The sequence below is a fragment of the Kogia breviceps genome, chromosome 16, assembly GCF_026419965.1.
Source record: "Kogia breviceps isolate mKogBre1 chromosome 16, mKogBre1 haplotype 1, whole genome shotgun sequence".
Classification (NCBI taxonomy): Eukaryota; Metazoa; Chordata; class Mammalia; order Artiodactyla; family Physeteridae; genus Kogia; species Kogia breviceps.
Genome location: NC_081325.1, coordinates 10,165,031 through 10,185,609, shown reverse-complemented (window position 1 = coordinate 10,185,609; position 20,579 = coordinate 10,165,031). Strand labels below are relative to the sequence as shown.

The 20,579-nt window shown below is 33.9% G+C and overlaps 1 protein-coding gene across 5 annotated transcripts in view; it reads left to right on the top strand.

Moving 5' to 3' along the window:
* Positions 1–20,579, top strand: part of LOC131743441 (NEDD4-binding protein 2-like 2) — a 74,453-nt gene that overhangs the window by 7,985 nt on the left and 45,889 nt on the right. For 3 of the 5 annotated variants that reach the window (XR_010837230.1, XM_059042185.2, XM_067016554.1), the window contains 5 exons: positions 543–667; positions 4,359–4,447; positions 4,833–4,909; positions 7,551–7,694; positions 10,136–10,237. Coding sequence is in view for 4 of the 5 variants with exons in the window: in XM_059042185.2 (XP_058898168.1) it covers positions 543–667; positions 4,359–4,447; positions 4,833–4,909; positions 7,551–7,694; positions 10,136–10,237 (537 nt within the window). In the remaining variant the exon portion in view is untranslated. Of the gene's footprint in view, positions 1–542; positions 668–4,358; positions 4,448–4,832; positions 4,910–7,550; positions 7,695–10,135; positions 10,238–11,523; positions 14,150–20,579 lie in introns of those variants that run through there. The other 2 variants (XM_067016555.1, XM_059042187.2) reach the window with 2 other exon arrangements.

Sequence of the window (20,579 nt, the reverse complement as noted above, 5' to 3'; positions counted from 1 at the left end):
TTAAATTTGATTTTACTCTGGAGGATCATAGGTTGTTTCACAGCATTAAACCTCTAGTTCCACTTTCAGGTCATAGATGTTTGTGCTTCATAGGAATGAATTTATCAAAGCTGTCTTCAGTCAAATATAGTTTTCCTCAGGTAAATTGCTTGCTTAGGCTTACTTGTCTTTTAGGTTACCTGTTGCACTAAATTTAGGCAATTTTAGACACCAAATACAAATTCACTAAAGTTAAATATGGGTAAAGTTAAATGGGTAATAGCTGACATCATTTTGGGATTGAAGAGTGTTTTTAAAAGTTGCAATACAAAAGCCACTTTAAAAAGTTTTTATTACTGGCTATTACTGTGTAGATTTAAGTGTGAAGTGATGTTTGAAATCTGAAAGCTTTTTTAAGGTTCAGCTCCTGTGCTAGTCTATCTGCAATATACTTATAAGTATGCACCAGAAATTCATTTAATAACCTTTCCTTTGTGGCTTATTTCTGACAGTTACAGATTTTATATTGTAAATGGCACCTTTATGATTTCTTTTATTAACAGAATTCTGCTTGGTCAGAGTCGTGATGGCATTGTGTTCAGCACTGATGACTATTTTCACCATCAAGATGGGTACAGGTATAATGTTAATCAACTTGGTGATGCCCATGACTGGAACCAGAACAGAGGTTTGTTTTGGGCCAAGTCTCCCGGGATAGAATATTTGGCTAGGAGTCAGAATACCTGAATTTTTATTCTCAACTTTTTACTTTTACCAGCTGGATGACTTTGACAAGCCATTGAAGAGCTTTGAGACCCAGTTTTTCATCTGTTAGAAGCAGTGATAATTATACTTGCCCTACTTGATTGAGGTTGTGAAAATCAGAGAATGTGGTTAAAATATTTTTTTAAACTGTAAATAGTGTACATAAGCTGGTACAATAGAGGTATAGGATATTTTGATAGACTTTATTTTATACCTCATGAAAAAATTCAGAAAACTCTTGATACTTTTGTTACATATTCCCAAAAGTTATTTCCTTGAGTAATGCTAATGTTTTCTAAGGCTTAATATTAATGCCCATGAATATTAAAAGTTTTTTTCATTGATGTCACTCTACAAAAAATTTACTTAATATATTTTTTTAGAGGTACATGGGTCACTTTTCTTTTCATTTTGGAATAGTAGTAGTAGTTCTTTCTTAACCTTGGCTGCACATTTGAATCACTTGGGGACCTTTTAAAAAAACTTATGCCTGAGTCTTAGCCTCAGAGATTCTGGTTTAGTTGATTTGGAATGGATCTAAACATCGGTATTTTTTTGAAAGTTATCCATATATTCTAATGTTGCAGTCAGGATTGAAAACTGTTGATCTAGAACTATGTAAGTACATGCTTATACTATAATCTAATTTCTTTTTTAAAAGAAATTAAAAATGCATTGATGATGAAACATTATTTAAACCTGAGTAGAGAGATTAAATAGAAGCCCACACACCCATCACTCAGAATTATTATCACTTATCAAGTTATTGCTATATTTGCTTCAGCCCTTTTGCTTTCACTCCCCCCTCCTTTTTTAATTTGCTGAAATATTTTTTAAAGCAAATTCTAGACATCATACTTCATACATTTCAAGTAAATCTTCTTAATTGCAGTGCCATTATCACACCTAAAAAACAAAACCAAACCCAATTTCTTGACATCATGTAATATAGTCTGTAATCAGATTTCCCCTATTGTCTTAAATATTTCTTTACAGTTGTTTTAATCAGGATCTAAACAAGGTCTTTGTAGTACATTTGGCTTTATGATTCTTTTAATTAAGTTAATCTATAGCAGTTTTCTCTCTTTTTGCCCTCGTACCATTAACTTATTGCAGAAACTTGGTTGGTGGTTCTGTAGACTGTCCCATAGCCTATAGTTGTCGGTTTGCTTCCCTGTGGTAATCATTTAACTTGTAGGATTTATTAGGTTCAACCTTTTTTTTTTTTGGTAAGTAAATGGTTGTCCCATTTTTAGCGATGGTAAGATCAGTAACTTCAAAGGGACAGCCTAATCCCTGTTTTATTCAACAATGAATTGTTTCCTTAATCAGTTATTTCATTAAATGTTGCAAAATGGTGATTTTCTAGGACTTTCATTCCTTCTGTGTTTAGTAGCTAGAATTCTTCTGTAATGAAGAACTTCCTCTTGCCTAGAACTAGCAATTAAGGTTACCCTGAAGTACAGTATATACAGGAAAAACAGGATAAATGCTTTTCTTTTTTAATTGTCAGTTTTCAGAGTAAGGAATTTCATTGAGGATGTTTTTGAGTAAAAAGTTTAAATGTCAGATAAGTTTGATTATAAGATTATTTCCTAGTATTGGTTCTAGGATTTCTCCAAATATATTAGAGAGTAGCATAAATTTAAAGAGAATAGCATAATATTTTAAAATATTAATTCTTTTTGATTTTTTAAAAATGCTGCAGTGTTACTGCCCAAATCAAATAATGATGACGTTACAGTTCCAAAACATGCTTGGAGTTATTGGCGCAGAGTTAAGGGGAGTAGAAGTAGGTTATTAAGTGGAATGAGCCAGTATACCTTTGGTGAACTGGGAAGTTTGTTTCTGTGAAACATTTTTTTCTTTTTGCAATACTAGTTCAGAACATTTCATTAAAATGTTCGTGCCATGTGAATTCTACTTGCTGAACATATTGGATAAACTACTGGTTTTATTAGTATAATAGGGACTTTTTCAAGGTAATTTTTAACCTTTTTCAAAGCAATGATAACTAGCAGTCATTAGACATTTTGAAAATTATGAGCATTACATTTAATTTAGGGCAGAATTTCTCTTTTCTACAAATATTTATTGAATACCTTTAAGTGCCGGGCATTATTCTGGGAATATGTATCTGCCTCATGTTTATTAGAAGAATCTAAATTGATCTTTAACCACTTATAAGTTAAAAATATCTCCAAGGTGTCATTATCTTCTTTCTTACAGTACGGTGGTTAATTTGTTTAAGAAAATGACTCTATTTGAGTAGTCAAACATTGTTTACTTAGGCGTTTTATTCTTCTGGAGTGTACTGGAATGTGGTATTGGGTGATGATTATTCATGGAAAGAGAATAATCTCCCCATTCCTGCAAATCAGAGATTTATTTGGTTAATAAACTCCTTTTGTAGAACATCACTCCTTGGAGGTGTAAGCCTGTCAGAGATTAGGAAAATTAATCCTTTTTTTAAAACTGAAAGTTTTGATCATTGTTTGGTGATGGAGCAGTGGGAGTTGATAGCATCTTGGTATCCTATTTATGACTTAGATTCTAAATTTAGTATTTAGAGACATCTTCTCTGAAATAGGTATTCCACCATAGTCATTACTACTTAACCTTTAGAATTCTGTCTGCCCTTTGACATCTATATAAGTGTTTTCATTGTGTAGAACTTAGTGGTTTGAATTCTAAATCCCAGCAAAACTTACATATCATTGCATTTTGCCTCAGCCTTTTAAATTTTATAGTGGGTTCTTAATTATCTTGCCTGTTTACACTTAAGAGGTACACACATTCCTGTCATTATGAGTGGCTCACTGTGGCAGTAATTCTCACCTTATGTGGGAAGAGATGGCATAGGGAGAGGGAGATATAGTTTGGAACAGTTCTATTCTAGCTCAACTCCCAATTTCAGAATCATAGTCCTAAGAAATATCCAGTCAGTTGAACTGTGGTATTTAGCTACTTGGTATATAAGTAATGATAAATCCATAGCACTTTTTTTTTTAACTTAAGTGTGTCTTCAAAAGCATTATTTGTAATTATAGAACATTGGAAAATAAAGATAAGCATAAAATGCATATATTCCCACCACCTATAGAAGACAACTTTTGGTGTCTTAGTAACTCTTCCCACATCTTTGTATTTTGACCAAAATAATATCAGACTTACATGTTATCTTATAAAATGCCATTTTCTTTTAACAGTGTCCATCTTCCCATGTCAGTAAATGTTTTCCTCTTTTCATACTCAGACCATATTCAAATGTAACTTGTTCCTACATTTTCTGTAAATGAAAGTTCTAGACTGAAGTCTTTATTAGGTGTTAAGTTCAACAAAATATTTACCCCAAAATGTCCTTTACAGCTAGTTTGTCAAAACCAGCATCTGGTCTGGAGAATATACATTACATGTGTTTATGTCTCTTAATTCCATTTAATTTAGCAGAGTCCTTTTATTTTCATGGCTCTAACTCAAAAGATTACACGGTTTTGGTTTTAAGTACAGGGATGTAGGAAATTTCTTAATGAATGTTTCAATTTTATTTTGTGTATTTTTATCTAATAGTTCTGTTTTTTGCTTTTGTTTTTTAAATTTATTTTTTATTTCAGCAAAACAAGCTATCAATCAGGGGAGATCTCCAGTTATAATAGACAACACTAATACACAAGCTTGGGAAATGAAACCATATGTGGAAATGGTAAATATGAGATATGAAGAGAGTTTTTATATTATCAATTTTTTCATATTCTGAAATTTTGATTACATTGATCTTTATTATTAAAACGCTTGTTGTTGTTCTCTGAAGAGGTGTGTTCATTTGTTTAGTTTTTTAAAAATTGGGAGTGGTGCTTATTAAGCAATATGTTTATCTTGTTAGTTTTGCCTGGACTTGAGGATAGTAATTGGAATTTGTCCATTAAGTGGTCTTAAAATTTTTATAAACTGTATTATTTTAAAAGTAAAACTTTTCTTGGTTGAGCAAATTTAGCAGTATTGTCTAAGTGAAATTTATATCTGTCTGCCATCTTTTTACTTTAAGACGTATTCCCTGGGTTTTTGTTTTCTTCCTTTCTTTTGTGTAGGCCATAGGAAAAGGATACAGAGTAGAGTTTCATGAACCTGAAACTTGGTGGAAATTTGATCCTGAAGAATTAGAAAAGTAAGGCACTCAAAATTTGTAATCCCTTATCTTTATTTTTCTTTTTTTTCTCCTTTACATGGTCAGTTTCTTTACTAGCTTTTGCTTGTTATATCTTTGGTACCTGTGAATAGGGACTACTACTACTACTCACTTTATGTTAAGAGGAACATTGACTTAAATGCAAGGTGTTTGAGGATCTTTGCACTGTTAAATTTCATTAAATGTTCCTTGTTAAGTGTGTTTGTTATTTTTTCTTATGTGAATTTCTGCATTGTTTCCCAATTTGTTGAATGCTAATGGAGATCCAGAAAACTCTGAGAGAAAAGTTAGGACTTTTCCCTCTGCTTTTTAGCTAGGCCACTTCTCTGCATTACCTTTCCAACTTCACCTCCTTCCCATTTTAGATCCCATCACCCTTTCACCTGGTGCTTTTATCTCCCCCCTTTTCCCATCTTTACTGCTACAGACCTGTTATCCCATACCCAAGATTCTGGGAATCAATGTGTTTTGGAATTCAGATTTTTTTTTTTTTTAAATTTTAGAAAGGAAGTATGTAGTGCATATACCTAATTGTAACACTCTTAGCAGAGTTTGGGGCAACATGGTATAATCAGACATCTTAATATTTCTGCAGCAGATCACAAATGGTCAGTCTAAGTAGAAAGGAAAGATTCTACATTGTTTATTGTTAATTCTGAGTAGATCATGCTGCCAAATGAATACAGGCGTGGTTAGACTTTGCTGCTACATGAGTCAACAGAAAACTGAATTTTCAGAGCATTTTAGATTTCAGGATTTGTGGTGAGAGATTGTGGACTTGTATTACATTCAACCCTGCTCTTCCATTTGTCTTTACCTTCATCCCTTTCCCCTAGTTTTCCTGACTATGACTCGTTTTTCTTTCTTCATTTTCACTCGGACACAACCCCCTTTTGGTAACAACTTTAAGATGTAATTCACATACCTTACAATTTACCCATTAAAAGTGTACAATTCAGTGGTTTTCAGTATATTCAGAGTTGTATGACCATCACCTCTCTTTTTAAAACCATTTTTTCCTCCCACCTCAGTTTGCCCTGTTCTAGCTTAAAACTGTTATTCTGTGTATGGTGTTCAACTAATTTAATTCTTCCCCCTTGCCTTTTATTCCTTTTGTACCTTTGAATTTTTATTCCTTTGGTTACCTTTCTTTCCCTTTCTGACTTGCATGCCAAATCAAATTTATGAAGAGTTAAACTGATAAATATTATTAATATTTGGTATTGTTTGCCTACCTCTGTGTATATTGCACCTCAGGTAGAAGAGAGAGTTTAAAAACTAAAGATAATTTGGGTTATGCTGAATAAATGAATTAATGAAATTGTTATACAGTTAAGCTTTATTTACATTTGAGACTGTTGAAATGTGTTACAATTCTTAATATAAATTAACTTTACAAAATAAAGTAAGTTTAACTGATATCTGGTATAGTTTGACAGATTTTTTTTGTAAAGAATTGATTGAATCATCAATTTTGACTTCTTGTGGATTTCTATAGCTTGGCGAATTTCAACCTTGACCTCAGATCTCTTTTTCTCTCTCTCTTTTATTTTTCGATCCTCTATTTTTTCTCTCTCTTGCTTTCTCTTCTCATCTTTAACCTAAACATCAGTAGTTTTGAAAACTAAACATTTCTTTTATGTTTTTTTCTGGAAAAATGAGTTAGTTTTCGTAAATCTAGAACTATAACATTAAATATAAAATACGTTCTGTGTGTTTTGCCATGTCCAAGTCAAGTTATGGAAAACTACAAGTGTTAAATACATTGTAAAAATTTCTTTGAGGGTCAAGAATAATTTTAAACCACTTTTTGTTATCAAAATTAAACTCACAGAAAAGTACATAAAATATAAATATGTAGATTAACAAATTTCTTATAAAGCAGATATTCATTTAACCATTACCCATGTCATGAGAGCATTACCAACACTTTAGAAGTTTTTTGAGTTCCTTTTCCCAGTAACATTTCCGTAATTCCCTGGTAATTACTTACTTGCTTTTCCTTAAAGCTTTTTTTTTTTTTTTTTTTTTAAATATCCTTTGCTTTAGCATCATGGTTTAATTTTTTCTCAGACTTTATATAAATAGAATTATACAGTATATATTCATTATGTCTAGTTTCTTTCACTCAGCATTATGTTTGTGAGATATGTACAAATTGTATCTCTAATAATATAATTTGGTATCAATAATGAATTTTTTTTAATAATGCAAGTGTGCTAAAATAACTTTTAAAAGTGATACATATTTTATATTGATTTTTGTCAGTCCTGGAAGCCCACTCAATTCTATAATTTTCAAAACAGTATCTCATAATTTTTTACTTTGTTGTTTAAAAAGAGGGGAAGATTAACTCAGCAGTTCAGTGAATCAGTAGTTAGTTCTGTGTGAAGAAGGTGTAATCAGTTAACATTTTGCTGTGATTTATGGTATCTTTAAGCCTTTTTAAGATATTGTTTAAACCTGAGAGAGCCTTTTTTAAAAATGTGAGGTGTATCTTCTGGTATTTATTTGCAAAATATAATTTAAAATCTGTACTCTATTACTCTAAAACAGTTTAATCTCTAAGCCTGTACATTCTAAAAGAAAAAAGAATAAAAATCCTTTTCTTTTTTGGTAGGAGGAATAAACATGGTGTTTCTCGAAAGAAGATTGCTCAGATGTTGGATCGTTATGAATATCAAATGTCCATCTCTATTGTAATGAATTCAGTGGAACCGCCACACAAAAGCACACAAAGACCTCCTTCACAGGGGAGACAGAGGTGGGGAGGCTCTCTAGGCTCACATAATGAAGTCTGTGTTACAAATAATCATTAAGTTGGTTATTTTCAGCTAACTCATTTGCATGCCCTTGAAAAAAAAATTAAGAGAGCCTGTCTTGAAGTTTAAGTAGTTTCAAATTTAAAAAAAGACTAAGTTGCCTCACAAAAGATGTTCCCAGCAAGTTGTTAAAATTCTAAAGTGTAAATAAAAATTATATAAAATTGTATTTTAAATGTTTTTATAATCTTTTGTTGTAATACCTTTGTTTATTATGAAGATACCTGAGTAGAGTGGGTAGGAACCAGAATGTTTTTCTATAATTGAATTTTAAACTAATTTTATCTTTTGTAGATAATGTCAGACAGTTTTATACTTCATACCGAAATTCAGCTTTTCATAAAACTTAAGTATTTTCCCTTGACTATATTAAATATATAAGAAATACTAACTTGTTATAGGCACCTTAGTTGATTCCTCTATTCATTATACAGGTAAAATTATGTTTCTGCAAATTCATCTGTGTGAAAAAGTATTTCTAAGCTATAACTAGCATATCCCTTATTTAAAACAAAATTCTCTATCAAATACCACACAGTAAGTGTATCAGTCACCTGGGGTGTTTTCTCCGTAATACACGTTTTCATCACCCTTCTTCTTAAGCCATTTCCTATCTCCCCATACCCCTGATTCTGGAATGCATAAACAGGGCAATCACTATATAGTTTGCAAAAGTTCTTGAGGCTATCTTGATAGTATATCACTTTTCTCTATTTAAATTAACACAGTGTAATTCTAATATAAAAAATATCTTAGACAGTTCCTTAGCATTAGTTGTAGGAAGATTTGTCCCATAGGATATTTTACTTCTCCAGGTTTTAGTTTTTCTGTAGCGACAACTGTGTATCTCCCTGGATAGTTTTTGTTAGATTGTGTTCTATCACTTAAAATTTTTAAATTGAGATGGGATTCATTTCAGAGAGCTTGTGATTCATCCTAACTTTGCTTTGATTTATCCATTTTTAGGAAAAAATGGAGCTAATTAAAACTACTTTTAAAATTTTTTTGTTTTATATGATAATAATTTATGTCCTTTAAGTTTTCTTTCTCCTAAACCAGCTTATTCCAAATCCCATAATCATCTTTTTTTTTCTTTAATTTTTATTTTATGTCAGAGTATAGTTGATTAACAATGATGTGTTAGTTACAGGTATAGAGCAAAGTGGTGAATCCCATAATCTTTCTTCCAATGTTGTTTTAAAACCTTTTGGTATTTTTTCAGCTGTAAATATTCTCTCACATCTTTATATTACTTTTTAACTAATATTAACTTATTAAGTGATATTAAATTGCAAGACTCAAAGCTAAATATTAGTACTCAGCAAGGTCTTTATTGCATTACCTTTAGTGAGATAAGAGTATGATTTCTATTTATTTGTACTAACAGTGCTGTTTACATTTAAATGGGTATTACCATGCTTTATTTTATGTAACACGTATGTATGTTTGTATATATTTGTTCATCCTAACTAAATTTGATGTAGTAGGAATATGCTAACTCATGTTTGTGTGTCAATGTATATATATTTATTTATATCAATACATACACACATTTCCATTATTCACTATTTTCATATATTTTTTTGTTTCAGAGTAGTACTTCTTAGTATTTGGGCTTACTTTTCCCAGCATTTTATTATGTAAATTGACATTTTGAAATAGTAAAGGATTTAATTTTGGGACAGGTGAAACAACTGGTAGGTATATACTGTGTGTCCCTTTCCCTTTGTCCTTATAAAAGTTTACTCAGAAATAAGAGTACTGTAAATCTATTGTATTTGAACAGTAGCCAGTTTATTTCGAGGATGTAGAGAATTGCCTTTGGAAGATACAGATTATGAGGAAACATGTTCATGATAGTAAGTCTAAAATAAATTTACAGATTTTATTACAGATTCAACTTATCCCCTAGTACTTCTGAATGGTAAATAATCATGCAGAGATCATTAATCGTTGCTGATTATTTTTAAAAATTATAAATGCTTATTGAGGCAGAGAAATTAACATTCTGGAAGACTTTTTTTTTTCCTTTTTTTGCCACACTGTGCGGCGTGTGGGATCTCAGTTCCCTGATCAGGGATTGAACCCACACCCCCTGCCTTGGAAGCATGTAGTCTTAACCAGTGGATCACCAGGGAAGTCCCTATTTTTTTTTTTTAAGACAAAGTAAATTAAAAGTTCTCCCAAGCGTTGTGGCCAATTTTATTTGTATTTTTTGAACAGTAACAGAATAGAGGAATGAATATGCAATAAAAGATACCAGAATCACTATTATAAGTCATTGCTTGATGATAAAAATCTGTAAAAATATGAAATTTACCAAGTAAGGATTTTTAATCAAAATTTTTTCTCCTATTCAGATATATTCTTTTTTTAAATTTAGGTATATTCTTAATGGAATAGTTCCCCCAGCTGCTACCTGCCATTCTGAGTTGGTCTCCATCACAAAGAATAAAATGGGCATTACTCATCATATTCAACTAAGGTGAACATTTTAGTTAAACAGAATATATTGATAGCTTCTAGTTTGGTTCAGAAAGGTTAACTTGTCTTTTCATAGGCTTTCATAACTTGTTTTTTCATAGGAGAAGTGAAAAATCATGTCTCCTTTTTGATAAGTAAATTTATAGTTTTCTATATGTCATAATACTGCTAATAAAAATATTTGTATGGTAATTAAGTTGAACTTTTGATACTGCTTTTTAAATTGATAATCTTTCCTTTCAGTATTCACCTTTCTGGAAAAAAATGTTAGCTTTTTAATATTTTAATGTCCGTTTTAAAGTAAGATTGTTTACAAAAGATTGGGTTGTATTTTGTTGGTGGTATGATAGGGTGGATTTAACTATTTGAAGTTTTCTTATCTCTTGCCTAATATAGTTTTCCAGTTTTATATATTGGTAAGTTTTGAAAGAGTTCATGATTTCAAAGGATATAAAATATTTATTTTGACCATAATTCAGTTTTTGTTATTATAGAAACATCTGATTTGCTGAGCCTGGTTTTCTAAGTATTTATAAAGAAAATTGGTGGTGTTCTCTGAAGAAATGCGTTTGTTCATGTATTATATTAGTATTGGGTTGGCCAAAAAGTTCGTTCGAGTTTTTCTGAGATATCTCACAGAAAACCCGAACGAACTTTTTGGCCAACCCAATACCTTGACCAGATAGGTTTACTAGCCTTTATCGAAGTTTTATGTAGTATTGTAACATGAATGCAGTAACTGAGAATTCAGTTATTAGGGCTGGAGTGTTTTTGTGTGTGTTTGTCTGCAACCCATATAAATAGAGTAATGCCTCTTAGTCAGGAATCATAACAAAGTATTACTTAGTTTTGTTACAATGAGCATTCAGAATAAACATTTGGTGGCAGCAGAACAGCAGATCCAGTTAGCTGTTTATAGAGTTAAATTTTGTAGATTACAATCTATAAATAATTTTTTCTCATTACAATTGTTTGCTGTAATTTTTGTGAGAGGGATTAATGGGTATCTTCTTTGGTGATGGTTGTCTTTCTTTACAATTAAATAAGTTTGGCATACCAATTTTTATTTTATTTTTTTAATTAAGGTAGTATTAAGACAATTGGTTTCCCTGTATGTATGCCAGATTTTCACCTTAAAATATCCTTAGGATGGCAAGAAGTAGTGTTAAGTTCGTTGAAATCGATTCTGAAAGAGGAGTAATTGGTGATTGTCTCGTGTGTCTTTTTTTGTTTGTTTTCGGTACGCGGGCCTCTCACTGTTGTGGCCTCTCCTCTTGCGGAGCACAGGCTCCGGACGCGCAGGCTCAGCGGCCACGGCTTACGGGCCCAGCCGCTCCGCGGCATGTGGGATCCTCCCGGATCAGGGCACGAACCCGTGTCCCCTGCATCGGCAGGCGGACTCTCAACCACTGCGCCACCAGGGAAGCCCTTGTGTGTCTTTTTTACTCCTTTTTTTTTTTTTTTACTTTGCTAAGCAGCATTTAAATAATTCAGTTGATTCAAATTGCCAAGGTCTCAAGTCTAAAAAATTTTCAATTTTGCATGGTTTGTAAATTTCAGAGCAAACCTTGAAAAGTTTATAATTATGAATTTTGTAACTAAAATCAGAAAACTTGTAATAGAATGGTTATATTCTACATTCAATATCTTTATGTAGACTGCACTGAATGGCATAATTTTTGTCGTAGAATATACATGTGTGTAAACTCAATTTTGAATGTATCTCCTATGGAAATTCTTAATACATTGTTGCTGTCAAATTATGCACAGGAACAAGGGGAAAGAGTAGCAAAAAAAACTCTGAAAAGAGAGCCTCAAGAGTAAATAGAGAGTTATTTTTGAAACTAGGACTGTGTTTGGAGAGTTTTGACTTTGGTATCTTTAATAGAAGTTATTTTAGTCATTTAAATTAGAAATAATCTTTTTCTTTCCTTTCCTCTTAACAAAATTTGTTCTCTGAATGATAACCCTGTCATATTCCAGGTGTGAAAATTGCAGTCATTACATATTATAATATACTTCCCTGTACAGTGTCCATTAACTTCAATAAGCTGTCTTAAGTATATAGAAAATAGACTATTTTATCTAGCATGGACACAGCCATACTGTGACCCCTAATCTTAGAACTAGACACAATCACATTAACAAGCAGGTGAATAACTGAAGACTTCATCAGGGAGTGTTGTCTAGTTGTTAATATTTCCATATTGTTTTTTTAATTGAACTGTTTGTAAATTAATGGGAAGATTGAGAGATTTTGAGATGACCTATTGGGCTTTTTGCCTCTCAACCTTATTGGTAACTAAGGGGAAAAAAGTAAGAATAACCTGTTCATTCATAGTTAAAATTGTGTTCAAGTTCAGTACAGTCCATTAAAATACACTTTATTTGGATTTTTTTTTTTTTTGCAGTTTCACCTGTATTCTCAGATAGGACATGTAAAATTAAAGTTTTACCCTACAGCTGGTAATTACAATAATCGCACAGCTTTGTTAGTGTCTCTTCAGTTGTAATTCTGGACTCTTCAGTTTTTTTAGTATATCAAAATGAAAGAAAATTTGATTTGAGGGAGGTTTATGGGTTCTTTCTCTTCTTTTATTCTTCTTTCTTTTTTATTCTTTCTTAATAGTATTAGAAATCATGTTGCTTTCTTGTTTCTTTCAGTCTTTTCCTGTACATGTTTTCTTTTTCTTATGTGCATTTTCTGTTCAGCTATCCTCATGTTAACTTCATAACATTTTTAATGAAGATGATGGGATGGTAAGTTACTGTCAAAAATGGTGATAACTTTTTTCCCTCCTGTGTTCCACTGAACTCATATTTCCTTATGAACCTTATTTAATCATGTTAAACTTATAGGTCACAGCTTTGCAGTTTCCTGACCCTGTGGTATAGGTAGAACTTTGATATGAAAGTACTTGGAAAGATTTATTTAGATTTTAATCTCTCAGTGTTACTCATTGGTTAGGAATCCCATAAACATGACGTAGTACTTGGATGTATGTATTTGAGAAAAACTTCTTTTACAGTACTCAAGCCTCATGCTGATAGACTAGTTGATAAATAGTAGTTGGAAATTCACTGTTATGGAATTCACTGTTATGTCATGATTCTCTAATCTGCCATTCTTAAAGAACTGAATGCTTTTGAAGGAAAGCTGGTAGCTAATTTGAGTTCACCTTTTACAAGTGATTCTTCATTTCTCCAGTGCTGCAACAATGAGGAATAGGAATTTAACAGCAACAAGCTTTAATTTAATAATACTTATTTAAGCAGCTGCCATTTAGTTAATGCCTGTCAATGCCAGGCCCTATTATAAATGTGATTATTACAGTTTCTAATTTTTTATAACAACTGTACAGTCTCAAATTTTTTATAAAGAGGAAACAAAAACTTACAGAGTTTAAGCAATTTATCCTATGAACATAATATCTCTAGGGAGCAATGGTAACTGGGATTCAAATATAGTTCAGACATTCCTCACCATATCCCATTTTATCTTTTAAACCACATTTTATCTTTGGTTAAGTTATTATTTTTAATTTAAGGTTTTTTTTTTCAAGGTAGGAAAGAAATTCCAGTTGAGAGTTGAGTGCATCCTTATGGTACCTTTGAATTTATAGGGTTAGAGACGTGTTGACTTACCAGTGAAACTGAGTGAAGAAATCTGTAAGTGGCCATTTATTTAGAATGTTTAATTTAAGTCAAGATTGAAAGCTAGGATGTCATTTACTGTATAAACGTTTTCTACAAAATATACATTGATAATTGATCATCATATTTCAGCAACATCTTCTCAATTGATGGTTTACATATGCTGTTGTGCTTTAATGTTTACCTTTTATTTTAATATCTCCTGATTTTAATTAGCACTTGAAATGTGTAGTATTCAATAAATGTATTGTTAAATTATATAAGCTGTTTGTTTTGATGATTAATTTTGAGGCAGTATTTCCTAAACACATCAACACTATTTGTAAGTGGTCTTAGTGTATTTTTCTTTTAATGTCCACTTATTACTTAAGTGTGCTAGCAGTAGCTGTTATGAAATTACATCAGTTTTCTGATTTTCTGAAGAATTAAGGATTTTTTTCCTTTTGTAATAATTAGCATCCTTTTTCTTTTATGTTGTTTAAATTAATTTTCTAAAATTAAAGAACAGTAAAGGAGTCAGTTACTTAAGTTTGCTGTATAAATAAAATATTGAATTAATTAGATTCTGCAAGGAAAACCTTTAAGTACAGAATGAAGAAGTCTTACTGTTGACTATATGCCTCATTTTGTTTTAGTTAACTTAAAAAATAGAAGGGCTGGATCTTGTTTGGTTTTTCTTAATTCCTTGAGAAATTAAAAGTCCTAGTTTGTGGCTTTTTTCATTTTTGTTTCTAAATGTGAAATCAGAGGTGGAATTTTTGTTAGAATGGGGAAGAAATAACATTGGTTTCATGAATAGATTAAGATAGATTTTGGTTCATGAAACTGGAAAGCAGTACATTATGGGATTGAGATTATTGGAATAGTGTATAATGTAATACTGGCAAAGATGTGGTTAAAATATTTCATTTTGAATATAAGTAAATTGAAGTATTTATAGGAAAAGTGTTAGGAGGCCTGGGCTAAACATTTTGAATTAATTAAAAAGTAGTGAGAAAACAATTTTCTTTTTAAATTCTGGGGAATGATAGGAAAGAAATTGTTAAAGCTAGAAGGCTAGTGGTCTGAAAAGTGATATTTCTCCCTCCCCGCCCATCTTCCCTTTGCTGTGTAAAGACTAGTAGAGCCCAGGTATTACATTAAGAAAGATTATCTTGTACCCTTAAGGGCCATGAAATCATGGTCTTTCTTGTCTTGTCTTTGGATCTTTGTCCTTTAATGAGTCCATAAATATTTGTTGAATATTAGTCCTAGTCTTCTCCTGAGAATAGTCAACAACCTCTTGAAATTAAGGACCCATCATTCATCTAAATAGAGTAACTTTACAGGGCAGTTCGTAATTTAGGAAACATGGAAATATAGAGTGTGAATTAGTTGTGTTGATACTTGATAGGAGAGATAGTGTCCAGGCAGAGAGGAATGCTCATCCATTTAACTTGTTGTAGCTAACACCATCAGAGACTTGTTCAAGGTTTTTGAACCTCACTAGTAGGCCTTAGAATTGTTGTTTATGATCAAAACATTAAATACTAGAATACAGATAAGTAGAGCAACCTTGAGACTTCTGATTTTCTATTTCTTTTAGGGTCATTTAGAGCTAATTTTCTTGTTTTCATTTCTCACTTGGACGTAGTAGTCTCCCCACTTTTCTTTGCCACCGTATAATTTTATCCACAGAATAACTAGAGAAAGCTATAATTTAAAAAAATATATATATTTTTACCATAAATTACATCCCTCCCAGGGACTTCCCTGGTGGTGCAGTGGTTAAGAATCCGCCTGCCAATGCAGGGGACACGGGTTCGAGCCCTGGTCCAGGAAGATCCCACATGCCGCGGAGCAGCTAAGCCCATGCGCCACAACTACTGAACCTACTCTCTAGAGCCCGCTAGCCACAACTGCTGAGCCTATGTGCCACAACTACTGAAGCCCACACGCCTAGAGCCCATGCTCTGCAACAAGAGAAGCCACTGCAATAAGAAGCCCATGCACTACAACTAAGAGCAGACCCCACTCGCCACAACTAGAGAGAGCCCACGCACAGCAACAAAGACCCCATGCAGCAAAAAAATAAATAAATACCTTTTTTTTAAAAATTACATCCCTCCCTGCTTAATTAAACTATACGTGATCTGGCCCTTGGCTTCTTCCCTGACCCTGTCTTGTACTGCTCTCTTCTTCATTTACTACATTTCATCTATACTGGTCTTTTTGTCTGTTCTTCAGATATGCTAAGTTTGTTCTTACTTTAAGTGCTAGCTGTTTTTTTGCTCTGTATTTTTTCTGTTCTTCCTATGCCTAGCATAGTTGTCAACATTCAGGTTTCACCTCACATGTCACCTCCACAGAGAACCTTCCCTGACTATTCCAATCTAAAATAAAGTAACCCCACCCCTGTCACTCTGTTAACATTTGTCCTGTTTTGTTTTCATCATAGTAGCTATTAGTAGTTGAAGTTATCTTTTTTAATACTGATTTGTTGGGAGTCTTTTGAACTAGAATATAAGTTGCATGAGAACCTGTTTGTTTTGTTCTTAGCTCTATCCACAGAACCTAAAGTAGTGCCTGTAATACTGTAGGAGCTAAAAAATATGGGCTGAATGATTTTATACCCTTTGCTTCTATTAATAGTATTACTCCCCAAATGTGTTTTCTTCTTAAACCTGTCCTCTGCTCTCCAGCCTATATACTTAACTGCCTGCCTGACTTTTCTACTTTTAAGCCTGAGGAGTTGAACCTGTGATCTTCTCTCCCATCTATGGAACTCCAGGATTTTTTTTGCATGGCAAATGGATCTACCATCTATCTATTTTTGCACACCAGATACTTGAGAGTCTTCTTTGATGCCTCCTTTCCCCCTTCATATTGTCCATCAACTGGGGTCTTTGAATTTTGCCACTTAATTATCTCTTGAATCTCTCCATTTTTGACTGCCATCTTTCTAGTTTGAATTATCATCTCTTCCTGAGACTGGGGTCCCCACATCAGTACTTGCTCTGTTCTAGCCCTTTTTCTCCACAATCTAACAAGACTGAAGTATAGTGTACATATTAAAGAGTACTTAAATTATAAGTGTATATAGCTCAATAAATATTCATGAAGTGAACATATCCATGTAACCAGAATCCTGCTCAAGAAGTAGAACATTACCAGCAAATTAGAAGCCCTCAGTGCCCCCTCCTTTCCAGAGTGATCTTTGTAAAAGGAAAATATGATCATGCATAATACCTTTCAGGTGCTTCCCATTGCTGTTAGACTAAAGACCAAAAACCATAATGTGGTTGATGTGGCCCCTGCTTTCCTATCCAACCTCATGTTTTGTTACTCTTCCTACTTTCTGTTTTCCAGCCTTACTGGCCACCTCTCAGTTCCTTGAATGTGCTGTTTGTTCCTTCTTCCTGGAAAGTTCTTTGTGCACACACCCCTTCCATACTCATTCTTCAGATTTGAGCTCTTCAAGGAAACCCAAATTTTTGGACATAGCAGGCTTGGTGAGGTCAAAAATATATATTATATGCTCTCATGTACTTTTTCTTTATTAATTCGTATGAGTGTATGGTTATTTCCCTTCCCTTCATTTTTAAGCACCATGTGTCAGAGGTTGTTACCATTATATGGTCATCAGCACAATGAAAAAGAGCAGTGTTCAGTATTCATACAAGTGAATATGGGTAGTCTCAGCTTGTTCTGGGTTGAATTGTGTTCCTTCAAAATTTCATGTGTTGAAATCCTAACCCCCAGTATTTATGATGTGATTATTAGGATATAGGACCTTTAAAGAGGTAATTAAGGTTAAATGAGGTCATGTGATTGAACCCTAACCCAATATGGTGGTGTCCTTACAAGAAGAGGTGATTAGGACACAGACACAAAAAGGGAAGACCTTGTGACAACACTGGGTGAAGACAGCCATCTACAAGCCAAGGAGAGAGGCTTTTGAAGAAACCTACCCTGCTGACATCTTGATCTTGGACTTCTAACCTCCAGAATTGTGAGAAAGTTAATTTCTGTTGTCTAAGCCACCCAGACTGTGATACTTTGTAGCTTTGGCAAACTAACACAGATTTGGTACTGGGAAGTGGGTTATGCTACTCTAACAAATACCTAGAAATGAAGAAGTGGCTTTGGAACTGGGTAAGGTAGAGGTTGGAAGAGATTTGAGCCGCATGTTAGGAAAAGCCAAGGTGGCCTTCAGCGATTGTAGGTAGAAATATGGACGTTAAAGGTAATTCTGGTGAGGGTTCTGGGGCGGTCAAGAGGCTTCTGTCACTTTAGAGATAGACATACATGATCATGAACAAAGTGGTAGAAATATGAAAAGGGTGTTTCTGGTAAGGTCTCAGTTGGAAGTGAGGAGCATGTTATTGGAAACTGGAGTAAAGACAGTCATGTTATAAAGTGGCAAAAAACTTGGCTAAATTGTGTTTCAGAGGTTTGTGGAAAATAGAACTGGTAAGTGATAAGTTTGGATATTTAACTGAGTTTTCTAGGCAAAGTGTTAAAGGCACGGCCTGGTTTCTCCTTGCTGCTTATAGTAAAATGCAAGAGGACAGAGATAATTGAAGAAAGAATCGTTAAACAAAATGGAACCAGAAACTTGAAGATTTGGCAGTTCTCAGCCTATGCATGTTGCAAAAAATTAGAAAGTGTGTTCTGGAGACAACATCAAGGCAGTTGCTAGACAACCATTTGCTAAAGGGCATATGGGCATGTGACTTATGGATTCATTAAGCTGACTCAACAAGACCAGAGATGGGGATATGGCAGCAGAAACACTGCCAGCTTGGGCTGAAAGAGACAGGACAGGATGAGATGAAGGAAGGCTGTCAGACTTCTGAGATTTTACAAGACAAGTCACTAGAGCTATCTGTGGTGATGTGGCTGTGAGCATATGTTGTCCTCCAAGAAAAGAATAGAATGACCCTGAAAGCAGTTCAGAGGTTGGCAGGGTCGCCATTGCCACCATGGGATCAGAGCCCCAAGCCTGAGGGGGTGGGGCTACCACCTTGGTCAGCCTGGAAGGCAGGGCCTCTAGCCCAGTGGGCCCAGAGAACACAGCGTGGAGCCAAAGATGATTATTTATTATTTATTACTAAAGATTATTCTTCAGCCTTAAAATGTAATGGAATTTGCCTTATTGTAGACTTGCTTGGGACTCATCATCCCTTCTTTCTGATTTTTCCCTTTTGGAATGGGAATGCCTCTCCCACCATTATGTTTTGAAAGCAGGTAAGTTGTCTAGAGTCACAGGTTCACAGCTGGAGAGGAATTTTGCCTCAGGATGAATCATATCTCAAGTTCACCCATACCTGGTTTAAATGGTATTTAGATAAGATTTTTGGACTTGATGCTAGAATGGGTTAAGACTTTGTGGGCTGTTGGAATGGGGTGAATGTATTTTGCATGTAAGGACGTTAATTGGAGAGCGCAGGAGAGTGGAGTGTTAATGGGCTGAATTATGTCCCCTCAAAATTCGTTATGTCGTGGTCCTAACCCTCAGTACCTCAGAATGTAACTGTATTTAAAGATAGCACCTTTAAAGAGGTAATTAAGATCATATGGATGGGCTCTAATCCAATATGACTGGTGCCCTTATAAGAAGAGAAGATTAGGACACAGACAGACATACACAAAGGGAAGATCTATGAAGACACTGGCGGAAGAAGACCATCTACCAGCCAAGGAGAGAGGCCTTAGAAGAAATCAACCCTGCAGACACCTTGACCTCAGACTTCTAGAATTTTGAGAAAATAAACTGTTGTTTAAGCCACCCAGTCTGTACTTTGTCGCAGCCCTAGCAAACTAATACACAGCTATTATACTAGCTAGTTGAGAGGGACTTGTGAGCCATTTCCTTCTCTCTTCTGCAGTTCCTTTATGTGTAAAATGAGGGCATTTGACTGGGTCAGTGGTTCTTAATTTTTAATTTAATTCAAAACTTTGTGAAAATGGAATGTGTTTCATTAAGAAATGTATAGTGGGTCGCCTGACACTGAGTTGTTCACAGCGCAACTGAGTTCCGTGTTTCAGACTATACCTTACCTCAGATTGTCATGAAGAGCAGAAACCACTTTCAGTGGAGCACAGAGTGTTATTTTCTTTTTATTGTTATTTTTTGGTTGCGCCAGGTCTTGGTTCCAGAAGGTGGGCTCCTTAGTTGTGGCACATGAACTCTTAGTTACGGCATGCATGTGGGATCTAGTTCCCTGACCAGGGATCGAACCCAGGCCCCCTGCATTGGAGTGCAGAGTCTTATCCACTGCGCCACCAGGGAAGTCCCTAGAGCATAGAATTTTAAATTCCAGGATTTGAAGAAAAGTTGTAGTTCTGACTGCAACTTGGGCAAGTCACTTAATTTTCTGAAACTTTTCCCTGTAATTGAGAATACCTTCTCAACCTATAACAGGGTTATTGGATGGATTAAATGAGCTGAGTATGTTAGAATTTCAGCTAAAGTAACTCATGTGTTAGCCTTGAAATTCTGTTACTTTGTCCGCCTTTTGATGATTTCACCTCTTTATACACTAGGGATGGGCAGAGAAGGAAACACCAACTGGTTGATTTTTATACTAGTTAGAAATGCTAGGAGAGATCTAGAAGGATAAAGTTTGATTTTTTGGTTATTAAATTTATCAAAGATACTCATATTCCTAATTAGCATAAGCAGTTAGGAATTAAGCTGTGTAATA